The sequence below is a fragment of the Zalophus californianus genome, chromosome 4 (assembly GCF_009762305.2).
Source record: "Zalophus californianus isolate mZalCal1 chromosome 4, mZalCal1.pri.v2, whole genome shotgun sequence".
Taxonomy (NCBI): domain Eukaryota; kingdom Metazoa; phylum Chordata; class Mammalia; order Carnivora; family Otariidae; genus Zalophus; species Zalophus californianus.
The window spans coordinates 126,904,997-126,920,566 of NC_045598.1; the positions used below are offsets into that span (position 1 = coordinate 126,904,997).

The 15,570-nt window shown below is 37.9% G+C and overlaps 1 protein-coding gene across 4 annotated transcripts in view; it reads right to left on the minus strand.

Moving 5' to 3' along the window:
* ARFGEF1 (ADP ribosylation factor guanine nucleotide exchange factor 1) overlaps positions 1-15,570 on the minus strand; it is a 147,378-nt gene that overhangs the window by 7,908 nt on the left and 123,900 nt on the right. For all 4 annotated transcript variants that reach the window (XM_027596724.2, XM_027596715.2, XM_027596708.2 and 1 more), the window contains 5 exons: positions 13,877-14,006; positions 12,650-12,785; positions 12,430-12,568; positions 10,659-10,731; positions 3,367-3,499 (listed from right to left, as the gene is read on the minus strand). In XM_027596724.2, the coding sequence (XP_027452525.1) occupies positions 3,367-3,499; positions 10,659-10,731; positions 12,430-12,568; positions 12,650-12,785; positions 13,877-14,006 (611 nt within the window). The remainder of the gene's footprint in view (positions 1-3,366; positions 3,500-10,658; positions 10,732-12,429; positions 12,569-12,649; positions 12,786-13,876; positions 14,007-15,570) is intronic.

The window sequence follows — 15,570 nt, forward strand, 5'->3', positions numbered from 1 at the left end:
AATGGGGTAATACTGTGGGTTAATCAGAGCACGTTTTATTTGAATCCAGGTTAGAAGTTGTAGCTAACTATATTTTCAAATGCATCCATAAGCAAAGAAGTCTATAAAAAGATTATGCTAAGTACATGATCACAAAACTAACCGAATTTCAAAGTAACAAAATGCTCTCCACGCTGCGCAGGCAAGATGAAACATAGCTAAGTCTTCTAGCCTGAATGAACCTGCTTAGCAAGATGTTTCTGACAATCCACCAGCCTATAAGGACATGTTCATAGAAGAACTTTGCATTTCACTGACCAAATGCTGAAGCACAAGGTCAGAAAGAACTCAACTACTGAGATGCTGCAAGAGCTTGGCAGTGCTGACATGTGGCTCCAAGGGAGCTCTCAATCCTGGGATGTCAGGGCCAGCTTTTCTAGCGAGCTTTCCAGGAGGCAGATGACTGCCCAAGGGGAGCGGCTGACTTACAATTCTTCGGTCTCTACTTTTGCTTTTATTACAAATTCCCTTTTGTGGCACCAATTTGTGGAACTTAATGTTTTAGGGACTTTAGGGGTAGCAAAACAACTTGCATAAATTTATTCTTATTGAGGTCATTAATAAAGGCTCCTTTCCAGGTAGTTTTCAGAAATGCTGTTGTATTGAACACTTACTACTAGATCACATGTCAAAAACAAAACAAAAACAAAACAAAGAAGCCACAAGTCCCACAAACTGTCTCCTCTTCAGTGTCTTTTTCCTAGCCCTTTACTTCAGTCAGAGCTGACACGTACCAGTTGCTCCTTCCCCTCCCCCATTCCAGTCCTAAAACTCAGTTCCTAGAGCAAGAGACTCCTGGCAGCACAGCCGGAGCTCCCAGAGAGACGTGGGAGTCGGCTGACGTCTGACAAGATGTGTCCTCATTAGTTCTAACATCAGCCGCTAAGGGCCGGAAGAGCTTTCAGCAGGGTGAACTTAGAGTATGGCTGATGAGGCTCCACTCTGATTGAATGGGCAAAGTTGGGCCTCTCCCTGCTTTCTGGTGTCCTTGGAGGATAAGGATCTTAACTTCAGACTCACTAGCAATGACCAGCAGTATGTTTGAGGACAATATCTATTTGGACAAATTTTACAACTCGGGTTGGTTGACACTGCCAGGGTTTATTAGGTGACCACGTAACTGGTTCACCCAAGCTAAGCAAAGATGAACTATGTGGGACAGCAGGTACGGAGCCGAGGCTAGAGGGGGCGGTGATGTTTTCTGAAAGTGGACAGAGAGAATGAGCTAGTTGCCCTGCAGACAGCGTGAAGTACTTAGGTCTGTGTTGATGATTCTTTTCTCTGAAGAGGAGTCAGACCGCAGATGGCCGCCTCATTCAACAGAGGAACCATCACCTGTCCACTTAACAAATTCTTTTTTAAGATTTTATTTATTTATTTGAGAGAGAGAATGAGAAAGAGAGAGTACATGAGGGGGGGAAGGTCAGAGGGAGAAGCAGACTCCCTGATGAGCAGGGAGCCCGATGCGGGACTCAATCCTGGGACTCCGGGATCATGACCTGAGCCAAAGGCAGTCGCTTAACCAACTGAGCCACCCAGGCGCCCCCATCACCTGTCCACTTAATGAAAGAGCTCATAGGAGCATGGTGGCCATCTGTTCTTCCCCCAGCTCCACGATTCTGAGTTAACAATCCCATGGTGAACTTTTCCTAAAGAACTTCAAGGGGAGAACAAACAGGGTGTCTGACAGAAGGAAAGAAGCATGGGTCCTCAGCTCAGGGTGGTAGGGAAGCAGCTCCAGTTAAAGACATATTCCTGGATTAGCCATGTGAAAACTTTCTCTAATGTGTGATGACCAGGCCCTTCCTTTACAAAGCTAAGTATATTTAAATTCAGTCTTGGGGCTGAGAGAGAAGTCACTCACTATTCTGTCCTCATGGCATGTTCCAGTGTAGACTAAAGCTGTCATGGATTCCTGCACAAGCCACTGCTGGTTCTCCAGAGAACAGGAATCAAAAATGAAAATAAGCCACTCACCACTACCTATCTCCCTTTTAGAAAGTTAGCAAAACACAGTGACTTGAAGCTAGAAACTCCTTTCAAGTAGGATACCAAATCTGTCTTCTCTCAAGAACAAGCACCTAGGATTAATAAAAAATTCCCCGAGAAAAAAATTAAATTAAAAATGTAGGGACTAAAAGCATAAAACTCTTAAAAGGAAATATCAAGTAAAACCTTCATGACCTTAAATCTGGCAATGGATTCTTAGCTATGACACCAAAAGCAAGAGCAAGAAAAAAATAGGTAAATTGGATTTCATCAGAATTAAAGACTTTCTGCATAAGATGTTATCAAAGAAATGATAAGACTTATACAACAGGAGAATATAAGTATCTGCAAATCATATATGTGATACAGGTAGAATATCCAGAGTGTGTAACAAACTTACATTTCAACAACAAAAAGACATAAACCAATTAAAAATGAGCAAAGGACATGAATAGACATTTCTCCAAAGAGACATACAAATGGCAATAAGCACATGAAAAGACCCTTTACCATCATTAATCATTAGGGTGATTGCACAACACTGTGAATGTACTGAAAATATTTTTATTTTTTAAAGATTTATTTATTTATTTTAGAGACAGAGTGTGCACACAGGGGGAGGGGCAGAGGGAGAAAGGAAATCTCAAGCAGACTCCCTGCTGAGCGCAGAGCCCGACGCGGGGCTCAATCTCAGGACCCAGGATCATGACCTGAGCAGAAAGAAAGAACTGGCCACTCAATCAAGTGAGCCACCCAGGCACCCCTAAAATGGTTACTTTTCTTATGTGACTTTTCTTATGTGACCTCATTTTATAAAAGCAATTAGAGTTGTCCTGTTTTCTTCTAGGGAGGAGGTGGCTTTTCCTTGGTGTTAGAATTTTCCTTCAGTAAACAAAGTTGGATCAGTTTTGTAAAAAAACAGAAGGGGTTCCCCTTCTTTGTGAAAAGAACTAAGACGGTGAGCGGAGGAGATGTGGGGTGAGGCAGCTGAGTGTATAGAAGAAGGCTGGCTCCACAGGAAGCTGGGTGTTCCTGCTTAGAAAGCACTGTAGGGAAAGGCCCCTCAGGCCCCACTTTTGCAGAAAGGAACGAAGAGAGAAGACTCACATGCTCCAGAACAGACTCATGTGTCCGACACAAACAGTAGCTAAAAGCATTTGTGGAAAAAGCTGGTACTACAGGTGTTAGTGAATGTCCAAGTTGGAACACACACAGTAACGAAGTGACTACACCATCAATTACAGTATATATTTGTTAATACCAAAAGTAAAAGCAAACATTTCATCCTTTACCTACACAAAACAAAACACACTATTTTTATTAGGAGAAATAACTCACTTGCTGTATGTTTAATTTTGTTGACTTCTTCGTTCACAGTAGAGACAGCAGCCACTGGTGCTTGCTGTCTATTATCTGCAGATCTTGGCTGAACAGAATCATGAATATCTACAGATTTCTGTGATATTGTATCCTAATAAAACAAAAAATTCACTGTAAGTACAACGAATAAAGCTTAAGGATGAAAAGTTTCTAGTATGCTGTTTTTGAAAAAAAAAATTACGTGTGTCACTATGAAAAGGACATTCTACACAGTGTGATTACAGACACAAGGAGAAAATTATTTAAAGTTACATACGCTGACAGCTTTTAAGAGAAAAGCTTCCTCTCTAACCCTCATTCGTTTCGGGCCTGGTAGCACCCAAAAGCAATAGATAAAAATGCTAAGCTTCACTGTGTGGAAAAGCTAGTCAGCAATATCCACGAATTGTCATGAAATCTGTTTAAACAGAACACGTATGTGGCAGAGGTGGGGGACATTTCTGCAAGCTTTGTGTAGGTGGTGCTCAGGAAAGCTTTGTAGAGCTGAGTTTAGGGAAAGACATTCTGTCATCCAAAGGAATTGGCGACCGGAAAGGTCAGTGAGAAGGTGACTAACTGCGAGTGTGGTGTCATGAAGAAAAGCTCAAGTTCAAGTCCAAGAGAAAACTACACCAGACTTTCGCTCCAGCATTAGATGTAACCTTGGAAAAGCATAGAACCCTCTTGTGTTAAGATTTTCTGACCTGAAAATGGAGAGGACACTTTCCTTGTAAGTTATTAAGGACAAGGTAAGAAATACAAAGCACTAGCACAGTGTCAGACAATATGTGTAGCTGGCATTACTATTCTAGCTTTATTTTGTTACAGCAATACAACACACTCCGGACAGAATCTAGAACGTGGTTTCCAGAGGAACTGAGAACTCTACCCTAACAGCCTTAGCCAGAAGCGACCTCACCTGGGTTTATGAAAAGAAGGCAGAGGCTTACATTCCCAAGAAACAGTGCTAATCAAAATAGTATTTTAACTTAGATTTAAAGTATCACAGTTTATGATTTTTCATTTGCTGTTCCGTATAAAACGGGGATAATGTACCAAACTGGGTTCAAAAAATTGCTGAAAGGATCAAATGTGAAAATATTTTTTAGACGGTGAAGTGCTACACAAATCTAAAGCCATATTATTACTGCTGTAATTGTTCTTACTCATCTTTGTATTTTTCATGTTTAATACACAGGAGGCCTTTACTAATAATTATATAGACCCATTAAAGTAGTTGGGTAATTTCTTTGGCCATGATGGACTATAATACAGTTAAAAAAAATTTTTTTTTAAAGATGTTATTTATTTGAGAGAGAGAGCACGTGAGCATGAGCAGGGGTGAGGGGCAAAGGAAGAGGGAGAAGCAGACTCCAGGACAACTCGGGGGACTCAGTCCCAGGACCCTGAAATCATGACCTGAGCTAAAGGCAGACACTTAACCGACTGAGCCATCCAGGCATCCTATAAGCACTTTTAGATAAAAACTTAAATGGAAGAATGCATGTAACAACACTTCTAAATTTGTAAGTCCTTTAAGGGAACGTTTATTGTTTAAAATTAACTATAAAAAAAAGTCTCTTTTTAACTTGTACACTTTAAGAAGTATACAAGGGGAAATTAATCAGTTGACAGAATAAAAAATGTATTGTCCTACTGAATGTAAGGGAAAAACATTTTTTTTTTTTTTCAGGCACTAGTTTTTAAATTTTTTGGGCACTGGCTCTTTGGAACATTCTGATGATTCCTAAGAAGCTTCTCCCCAGGAAATTAAATGTACACAAAAACTAGATCACAGTATTGGGGATTTAAAGTCTCCTTTGTATCAGAGGAATTTTTTTAATGTTAGGCATATTGATTTCTCAATTTTTCTGATTAATCAATGTAAATGAGGATGATTTTTTGGTAATCTTTGCATTTTTTAGAACAGCTGTGTACCAGAAATATGCCCACACCTCCCCTTTAAAAAAAGGACCCTTTACTGGAAAAGGAGGAGCTCCTATGAAAGCTATCTCTATGTTTCAAAGTGGAGACATCTCTTAGCTACTCCAAATATAAAATGTTAGTCTCAAAATAAGATTTCATTTTTTGAAAAACCACATATAATTAATATTAACTATATACAAAATGTATGGAAAACAGCTGGAAGGATACACATCACAACATTAAATACGACTTGTGGCCAAAGGGGGCAGTACAAAAAGGGAATTTCATTTTTTTTTTTTTAAAGATTTTATTTGTCAGAGAGAGAGAGACAGAGGCAGGCAGAGGGAGAAGTGGGAGCCCAATGTGGGGCTCGACCCCAGGACCCCGGAATCATGACCTGAGCTGAAGGCAGACACCTAACCGAATGGGCCACCCAGGCATCCTGGGACCTGCATTTTTTACCCTATTTTCTTCTATACTATCCAAAAAAAATTTTTTTTTATATTAACAGGGTATATTTCTATTTTTATTTTTTAAAAAGTAATCCTTCACCAAATCAGTACTGGATATGCACCTGTACTGATTGTCACACAGGTCAGACTGCTTGCAAACTTGTGGAGATGAAGGAGAAGACTGATTGTCATCCCAGGAAAAAGGGGGAAGACGGCTCTTAAGTTCTTGAAATCTGGTGATGCTGCCATTGCTGACATGGCTCCTGACAAACCTGTGTGTGTTGAGAACCTCTCTGACTATTCTGTGGGCCATTTTGCTGTTTGTGACATGAGACAGACAAGAAGGCAGCTGGAGCTGGCAAGGTCACCAAGTCTGCCCAGAAAGTTCAAAGGCTAAATGAGTATTATCCCCAATAACCTGACACCCTGGTCTTATTCAGTGGTGGAAGAACAGTCTCAGAAATGTTTGTATCAACTGGCCAGTTAAGTTTAATAGTAAAAGACTGGTTAATGATAACAATACATTGTAAAACCTTCAGAAGGAAAGGAGATGTTTTGTGGACCGTGTGTGTGTGTGTGTGTGTGTGTGTGTGTGTGTGTGTGTAGTTTTAAGTCATTAGGGTTTTTTTTAGGTTATTAGTTTTTAAAATCAGTACTTTTTAATGGAAAACACATGGTGTGTGTGTGTGTGTGTGTGTGTGTGTGTGTGTGTGTGTGTGTGTGTGTGTAGTTTTAAGTCATTAGGGTTTTTTTTAGGTTATTAGTTTTTAAAATCAGTACTTTTTAATGGAAAACACTTGACCAAAAATCTGTCACAGAATTTTGAGACCCATTAAAACAAAAGTTTAATGAAACAAATAAAAATAAGTAGTCCTCCAGTGCACGGCAAGAAATATTCAGCGAGAAAACACTGCAGTTTACTGGCAAGCTGTAAGCCATACAGAGAAGGGAAAGCAAAAGGAAGCGGGGTGAAAGAAGGGGCGGCAGCAGCAGCTCACAGAGGAGACGGTGAGCTGGTCCCAAGGGGCACTGTTGCCTCCCTCTGTGGAGCCCGGCCGCAGCCCAGCCTCTCATCACTCACCCTGGCACATGCAGTTCCAACAACTTTATGTGCATTATAATGCATTACCTGACTTAACTCCCATCACAAAACTCACTCTACCATGAGGTCAGGTAACTTGCTGAGGCCACAGAGCTAGTCACTGCAGAGCCAGGATTTCATTTTGGGTCTGGCATCAAAGCCCACACTGCAAACTACTATACTATATAGCAGAGGTAGCAAAAACAAAAGCCCACAGAGTAAGCAGAGGGTGGGCCAAATTTAAGAAAAACAAAAGAGAGCAAGCTCATTCTGGACTTGAAAGAGGGTTTCGTAAGTGGTGGAGTCTATAATGAACAGACAACTCCTACAGATCAGGGTCATGGAGCAATGTGGCCCCAATATATCAGATATGACTGTTCTCTCAAGATAAATTCAGAGTAGTACTTCTCTGTGAAATCTAAGTTTTAGCCGTTGACAATTAGTTAGGGAATTTAAAAGTTGTGAGAGGGATAAACTGACCAATCGACACTAATATGCTAGCTCTGGCCTCCTGGGTTTAAAATTCAGTAAGGCCAGATTAAATAACAGTACTGTTTCAATGGTAATTTCCTGATTTTGTTAATGGAACTGTGATTATGTAAGTGCTTTTGCTTTGTTTTTTTATGGAAAAACACTAAACTTAAGAGAAAAGGACATCTTATTTTCAATTTACATTCAAAGAATTCTGAAAAGTTTGTGGGGGGGGACAGAGAGAGAAAAAGGAAGGAGGGAGGAAATAATAAAGCAAATGTAGTGAAATGATAACATCTGGTGAAACATGGTGTCATGTAGTTTTATGTGTCAACCTGGCTAGGCTATAGGGTCTAGTTACTTCCAACACCAATATGAGTGTTGCTGTGAAGGTATTCTGTAGATGTGGTGATCATCTATAACCAGTCAACTTTAAGTAAAGATTATCCTCAATAATATGGCCGGAGATTCATGTGACCACCAAAAAGCCTCAGGTCTCCCGAAAGTAATTCTGCCTGTGGACTGCAGCTACAGTTCCTGCCTAAGAGTTTCCAGCCTGCCCTACAGATTTCAAATTATTGGCACCCATAATCGCATAGCCAATTCTGTGAAATTTAAATTAAAAAAAAAAAGATCTATGCATATACATATATTTTATACACACACACACACACACACACACACACACACACAGATAGATACAGATATTTCCCACTGGTTCCATTTCTCTGGTAGAACACTGACTGATACAGATTTTGGTACCATGAAGTGGGGTGCTGCTATAAGAAATACCTAGAAATGTGGAATTGGCTTTGGAACCGGGTAATGGTAGAAACCAGAAGAGTTCTGAGGCATATAACAGAAAAAGCCTAGACTGCCTTGAAGAGACTGTTAGTAGCAACATGGCCATTAAATACGATTCTGGTGAGGATGCAGAAGGCAGTGAAATGCATAATGGAGAAATCTTCTGTCTTCTGTCACCCTAAAGAATACACATATAAGGCATGGAATCGAATGTGGACAGAAATATGAATGTTAAAAGTGCTTCTGGTGAGGTCTCAGAAGGAAATCAGGAACATGTAACTGGATAATGGAAGTAAGGTGATATTTGTATACAGTAGCAGAAAACTTGGTTCAACTGTGTTGTCCTACTGGGTGGAAAGCAGAACTCCTAAGTGATGAACTTGAATATTTAGCTGAGGATATTTCTAAGCAAAAGGCTAAAGGTGTGGCCCAGTTTCTCCTTGGTGTTTACAGAAAAATGAGAGGCTAGAGAGATACACTGAGGAAGGAACTACTAAGCAAAAATGAACTAGCACTTGCTAATTTGGAAGGATAAACTGCAAAGGATGCTAAAATTGGAAAATTCATTGTTATGAAAACATTTCTTTGGACAGTTAGACAACATTTTGTTGAAAGAGATTAGGTGTGTGGATCCAATCAAACATCTTAGCAGAAGCCTGGAAGAGAGATGAAGTTATCCAGAAAGGTTCCATGAATAACCTTCTTGACATACACGAGAGACCCACAGGGATTTTAAGAATGATATACCAGTAGAAACACAGCCAGCCTAGACTGAAAGGGACAGACATAGGATAAAATGAATGAAGGTTATCAGATCTCTGGGATTCTACAGGCAGGAAATGGGCTACATGGCTGCAAACACATGCTAACCTTTAAGAAGAAATGATTTAGAGAGCAGAGCTGCAGGGGCACAGGAAGGAGCCGTGGGCCCAGAGGGCAGAGTATCAAGGAACAGAGAATTATCCTCAGGCCTTGAAAATTTTTTTTGAAAGATTTTTATTTATTTGATTGAGAGAGAGAGAAGAGAGCATGAGTGGGGGGAGGTTCGGGGCTCAATCCCAGGACCCTGGGATTATGACCTGAGCTGAAGGCAGATGCTTAATTGAATGAGCCACCCAGGTGCCCCTCAGACCTTAAAAATTAATAGAATTTGCCCTGCTGGGTTTTGAACCTGTTTAGGACCAGTGACCCTTTTATTCCTTCCAATTTCACCCTTCTGGAATGAGAATGTTTATCCTATGCTTGTCCCACCACTGTATTTTACAAATAGGTAATTTGTTTTCTCGGTTTACAGGTCCACAGATGGGGACGGATGACGCCCCCAGAAGAGACCACATACCTGATCTAGATGGCTGTGATGATGAGATTTGGGACTTTTGATATGATGTTTAGATCAGATTTTGGACTTGTTGATGCTATAATGAGTTGAAACTTTTGGAAATATTGGGATGGCATGAATACATTTTGCCTGAAAGATGAACATGAATTTTTGGGTACCAGAGGGTAGAAACTGCAATAGGTTGAACAGTGGCCCCAAAAAGGTATATTAAAGTTGGAACCTCTGGTACTTATGAAGGTTACTTGGAAATGGTCTTTAAAGAGGTAATTAAAGATTTTGAAATGAGGTGGCTTATATCTTATCTTATAAGAAATGGCTAGTGTCCTTTAAAGAGAAAAAAGGAAAGGCAGATTTGACACGTAACAGATTTGACTTTACACAGACATGTGAAAATGGAGGCAGAGATTAGAATGATGTGTGTACAAGTCAAGGAATGCCGAAGGTTGCCAACAGCCACTAGAAGCTGAACAAGGCAAAGAAGGATTCTCCATTAAGGCCTTTGGAGAAAATGCAGCTCTGCTGATGCCTTCATTTTGGGCCTTTGGCCTCCTAAACTGGGAGACAATATATTTCTGTTGTTTTAAGCCACTTAGTTTGTGGTAATTTGTTGTGGCAGACCTACGAAGCAAATATATTGCGTGAAGGGTATGTTAAAATTCTTTGAACTGTTATTGTAATATTTCTCATAGGTTAAATTGTATCCAAATTAAAATTTTAAAATAAATAACCAATAATATCTTTAGCTTGGTATGGAAATCCTTTTTAATTTTTTTTTTTTTTTAAAGTAGGCTCCATACCCATCATGGAGCCCAACGTGGGCCTTGAACTCAGGACCCTGAGATCAAGACCTGAGCTGAAATCAAGAGGTGGATGCTTAACCGACTGCACTGCCCAGGTGCCCCTTGGCATGGAAATCCTTACATAATCTCATACCTGGCTCTTAAAACTCTTGACATCATTTTACTCTGTGTCTCAGACCATCTACATTATAAAATAATTTAAAATACCTCCTTCATGGCACTTACAGAGAAAAATTTTAGCCACCCGGGAAATTTACCATTATGAAGCTTAACCTAAGAATTTTGGACAGATTTATGCCAGCTTTTTTAAAGACATGGACTCACATAAAAGAATTTGGCCCATGGTAAAATTACTTCTCACAAGCAATTTTAAGTATGACTTATTTATGAAAACTTACCAGCTGTTTTTCACTCACAGGAGATAGAGGTGGGGGAACAGTTTCTCCAGAAGAGGGACGCCAGGTTAAGAGCCTTTAAAAATACCAAATCACACCAATCACTGCGAGTGTGAAACATGACACATCCAACATGTTTTAAAACAGGCATAAAAAAGTCCGAAGAATATGCCAAAAACAATATAATCCTTCTCTGACTACTGCTAAAAACCATTTGCTGAAAAAAATCTAGTAAAAAGTTTAAAATATGTATTTCCAGAAAACAACTGACTAGCATATAATATAATCAAAAGGGTACTCTGGTCATTAGTTTAAAAAAAAAAAAAAACTTCTGAAAAGTTTCAAAAACTTTAAACTCACTTTTTCTAAGTATTAATGTCATTACATATTTCCTAAAGTGAGACTGAGAAAAGTTTGAGACTTTTCAAAAATTCATGGATCTCCTTAGATTCTACTTTTTTTAAATGTATAAAAATAAATGGAATAAAATTTGGCCCAAAAGAAGAAACTAACTTGCCATCCCTGGATTGGGTACTTGGAATAGAAGGATGATTAAGGCCCAAGTTCTTGCTTCTGAGAAGCAGAAGCTCCTGGGAAATGGAGCAGACAATGGTAGATACATCATTTCAATTCAATTTGGAAAGAACTCTAGTACAGTTATTTTCTATTAAGAAATGCTTATTAGATGATCTTTAAGATCATGTATCTTAATTCAATAAATTAAAACAGAGGCAGTTCCTAAAACAAACAAAAAGAATGTTCAGCCTGGCTGGTTTCTGTTGACTTCACAGGGACAACAGCTAGGCAAGAATTCATACTGTCTTTTGACATAAGGGCTACAGATAAACTCTGACAAAAGGGATCATTTGTCAAGTACATTGTTCCAACAAAATGTGCACCAAAAAAATAAGAAAAGCTGACCAGTATTTGTCTTTTTAGTTTAGACCCACCTAGAGACTGCTTTCCTAGAGTTGTGTCCCTTTTGTTTGACCTCCAATGTCCTATTTATTAGGATACTTACAAGGGGCTCATATCAGTGCAAATATTTCACTCATATCCAGAAAAAGTTTATGATGCTTAAAAATCTGAACTCCTAGTTTTCATACATCATTTTATGCCAGTACATACACATGTATCTACTTAAGATGTTTTAAGTAAGACTTAAGTAAGACTTAAAGGATGTTATTAAGTAGACTTAAAAATAGTAAATCTAAAGTAAAACTTTGCATAGGTCAGAGAGCCCCAAAGGCTGAGCTGGGAAGTAACTTCCAATATGTCCTACAAATAATCCACATGCTATTAGTCATTTAAGTGAGACTATGTCTTAGTTTCTCCATTGATAAAAACTCTTTCACTACAATTCAATTCCAAACTAATTCATTAGAAGATGACAATTAACTATAAAATACATTTGCAAATAAATTTTCCTTAGATTATTAAATCTAAAGTAACTGAAATATATGTTTAGTTTTTTTGCTTCTTTAAAATTCAAAACTACTGCTTGCTTTAATCTGGATAAATAAAACCCTATTAAAGCAGAATCACCTCAGTATGACCAATGACCATATGATGAATCAGACTGAAGTGTCTGGTTTATAAAGAATTTAATTCAAGTATTTGTTACAGTTTATAGGAGTCTGGTTTGCAATAAATACAAATTCATGAACACTGAGGTATTTTTAAAAGAGTTTGGTAAAAAAATCACTAGTTACTATCAAACTTTTTATGTCTATCATTCAATATACAAATATAAAGTTGAGTAAAATCTTCTTACGCATGTGGGATTGTGGTTTTGAAGATATCCAGTGTGCAGTTACAAGTTTTATCCCAGATTTCTAGGGTAAATTTCTCACCATTCAGAATAACAACATTCTCTAAGCAGTTTGTACCAGATCGTGCTAACTGCTCATTGTCTGGAAAAGAAAAGAGCAATTCATTTATATATTGCCAGGGCCACATTTAACACTTTGTGTCACTATTTGCTATAGACCGACCTTGCTGCACACACCAGTAGAGCTGGGCAAAAATATCATCCAAAAGTACATCACTGAGTACTTCTAAATACTGGGTGAATACATCACAGATCGCATAAAGTGCATGATTACAAGTTGTAGTCATCCATTCAGCTTTCTAAGGGAAAAAAGTCATTAAAAGAAGGTCAGACCATTCATCAACAACCAGAATTAAAGAAGAAATATGTTTGCATATTTAAAATGCTAAGCCTGTCCATGTTCCTTTCAGAGCACTTACTTCCCTCTATAATATTACATTCACCTTGACTCAGTATCTGAGATCTACTTTTTCTCCATTATTCCACAATTTATGTATAAAATAATTTGAACTATTTTTTGTATTATTTTTGATTTTAAAAAATTATCACTGAATTGTCTTGCTATTAACATTATAACTCTTCTCAAACAATATGCATGATATCAACAGCTGGCCTTGCTCCATAATATGACAGAACATAAAAGAGAAAGGGGAAGGAAGTAAGAATTTATCCAAGTGTGCTTATTAGCATAAATTTAAAATAAAACTTTCATGAAGTATGGTTACTTGAAAATACCATAAATGGTGAATAGGGCCATACAAAATAAATACTTTTCTCAAATATATAAAGGACTAATCTGGACTAGCTGATAATTTTCATATACAGTTTTGTGCCAGTGCATACACATATGCCTACTTAGATGTTTTCAGTAAGTCTACTGTAGATTTAAAAGTCATAGATCTAAAGTAAAACTTCGTGCAGGTCAGTGTCCCTCATGTCTAGATTTAATATAGCTATATGGGACAAAACAAGAAAACTTGAGGCTCTCTCCCTACATTTACTGAGATGTATACTATAATTGGTTTGTAGTAAAAGACACCGAAATAAAATAAATAAAACTTATTACTATGTATTCTGTACTCACTTCAGAATAAGATGTCACTATGAATACTAAAGAAAGCTACTGGTGTCTGTAACTGTGGCAATATTAAAATAAGGAAAGAAACTGGAAGTTCAACAAAAACACTGAAAACAACCAATTCATTAACTCAGATTCTATCCCCAAATAGTGTTCTTTCTTTATAAAGACATACCTTTTATTATAATGAAAAACTCTCTAGGAACTTTTTTTTCTTTTCCAGGTACTTGATTTGATCTACTAAACTGTATTAGAGAAAATGTTCAGAACCTTTTAACTTGACTGTGTTAAATGAAAATATTTTTCTCTTACCTCTGTCTGCTGTTCTGGCAATTTCATGTTGTCAAAGATTCTGAAAACAATTCTAAATAAATCCTGCCACCAGTGTTTTTCATAAGTGTGGCCATAAGTTTTCATTATTTCGAACATTACTGTTAAACCCCTAAAAGGATAGAACACAAGTGGACAGTTGTAATACAAAAAAGTATGCCACATCAGAATCCCCTCTTAAAATAGTTTTTAGAGGTCATGAAGCTACTAAAAAAGTTCAAAACTGGTTTTAAACTAACATAAGATATTCAGTTTTAAGAAATTTCAACTGTAAAACTGGTTTCTTTGGGACGCATCATGTAGGAGAAAATTCCAAAGGCCTTGTCCTTAAAATGTTTTATTTCACTTTTCTTCCACTCCCACCCCATCATCCCAGCATTTTAAGATTGTAAATGAAATTAAAGATTGTGAATGATAATCATAAAATTAGTTCAGGGATACTGTATGAGCAATTAAAAGTGTTAGCTAAAAGTCCTATAACTCTTTGAAAAAGATATCCCAGAAACCAAAGGAACTGATCCACTAAGACATTCATGTGGGCAGTTTGTTTCCTACTATATTCCAGACAGAGCAATGCTTGTTACCCACAAGGCACACAATAAGTATTTACTTTATCAAATAAACTGCTTAGTATCACATTCACTGTCTTTTTGAATAAGTGTTAAAATTAAAAACTTAACACTGCCTTCCTGATTCCTTATCTTCCTCTAAATAATAACCCTTTCATGTAACCATTAAAAAGCTTGATCTTTTCTCTACATGTTACTTTCTTCTAGCAAAACAGGTATCTGTCCATTTAGAAAAAGGTTTATATTTCTAAGAAGTCTGATGGTAAGCCAGAACCAAATGTTATCTAAAGACTCCATAAGGACTGGTTCGCAGTCCAGCTCATTTGCTGCTATGCTACCTCTGGGCCTAATTCATGTCTGCCACATAGCAGGCTATAACTAACTGTTAAATAAACGTGTAAAGTACATTATGGTAGCTTGGTCCTACAGCAAGTTCAGAGCAGTTATCTGATCCATGAGTTATTTGATCCGTAAGAGATACCTAATGTGTATAATGAAAAGTAAAGGAACCGTAGTAAAGAAATTCCTGTGGAAGAAACATACTCTATTCTTTGGGAGAAGTCTGTTGGAATTCATTCTTCCCCCTACAATGGAACAAGGCTCCCTCTTCCTCCATCTCCTAAGCTTGGAATCCATTTCCACCCACTCTAAGTAACTGGATGCTAACTCCCACAGCTAGGGATAAGGGGATGTGGGAATCCTGTTTCTTCCAGGCCCACAGAGCTACAGAGGTTTCCAAGGATTTTCACTGTTCAAGAAAAGCTTTTTGAAAGCGATACTTAAGTTGCTGGTACAGGGAAAAAGAGTATGTGAGACCCTAGGTTAATTAACCAACCCTCAATCTACAGAATTTTGAGGCAATCAAATGAGAACACATGTGAAAGTACTGTGTAATTAACCTGTTATACAAATCATGGTATTACATTTTTTAAATGTAATCTAAATATCAGCCCTTACAAAGCCGGGAATAAAATAAGAAAAAGCCATTACTGAACAAAGTTTACTCATATCTTTCCTCTCCTTTATCAACTAGAATACATATTTTCTCTTCTCTTTAACAACTAGAACTCATCCATAATCTGAACATGGGATATGGCAAGAAGGAAA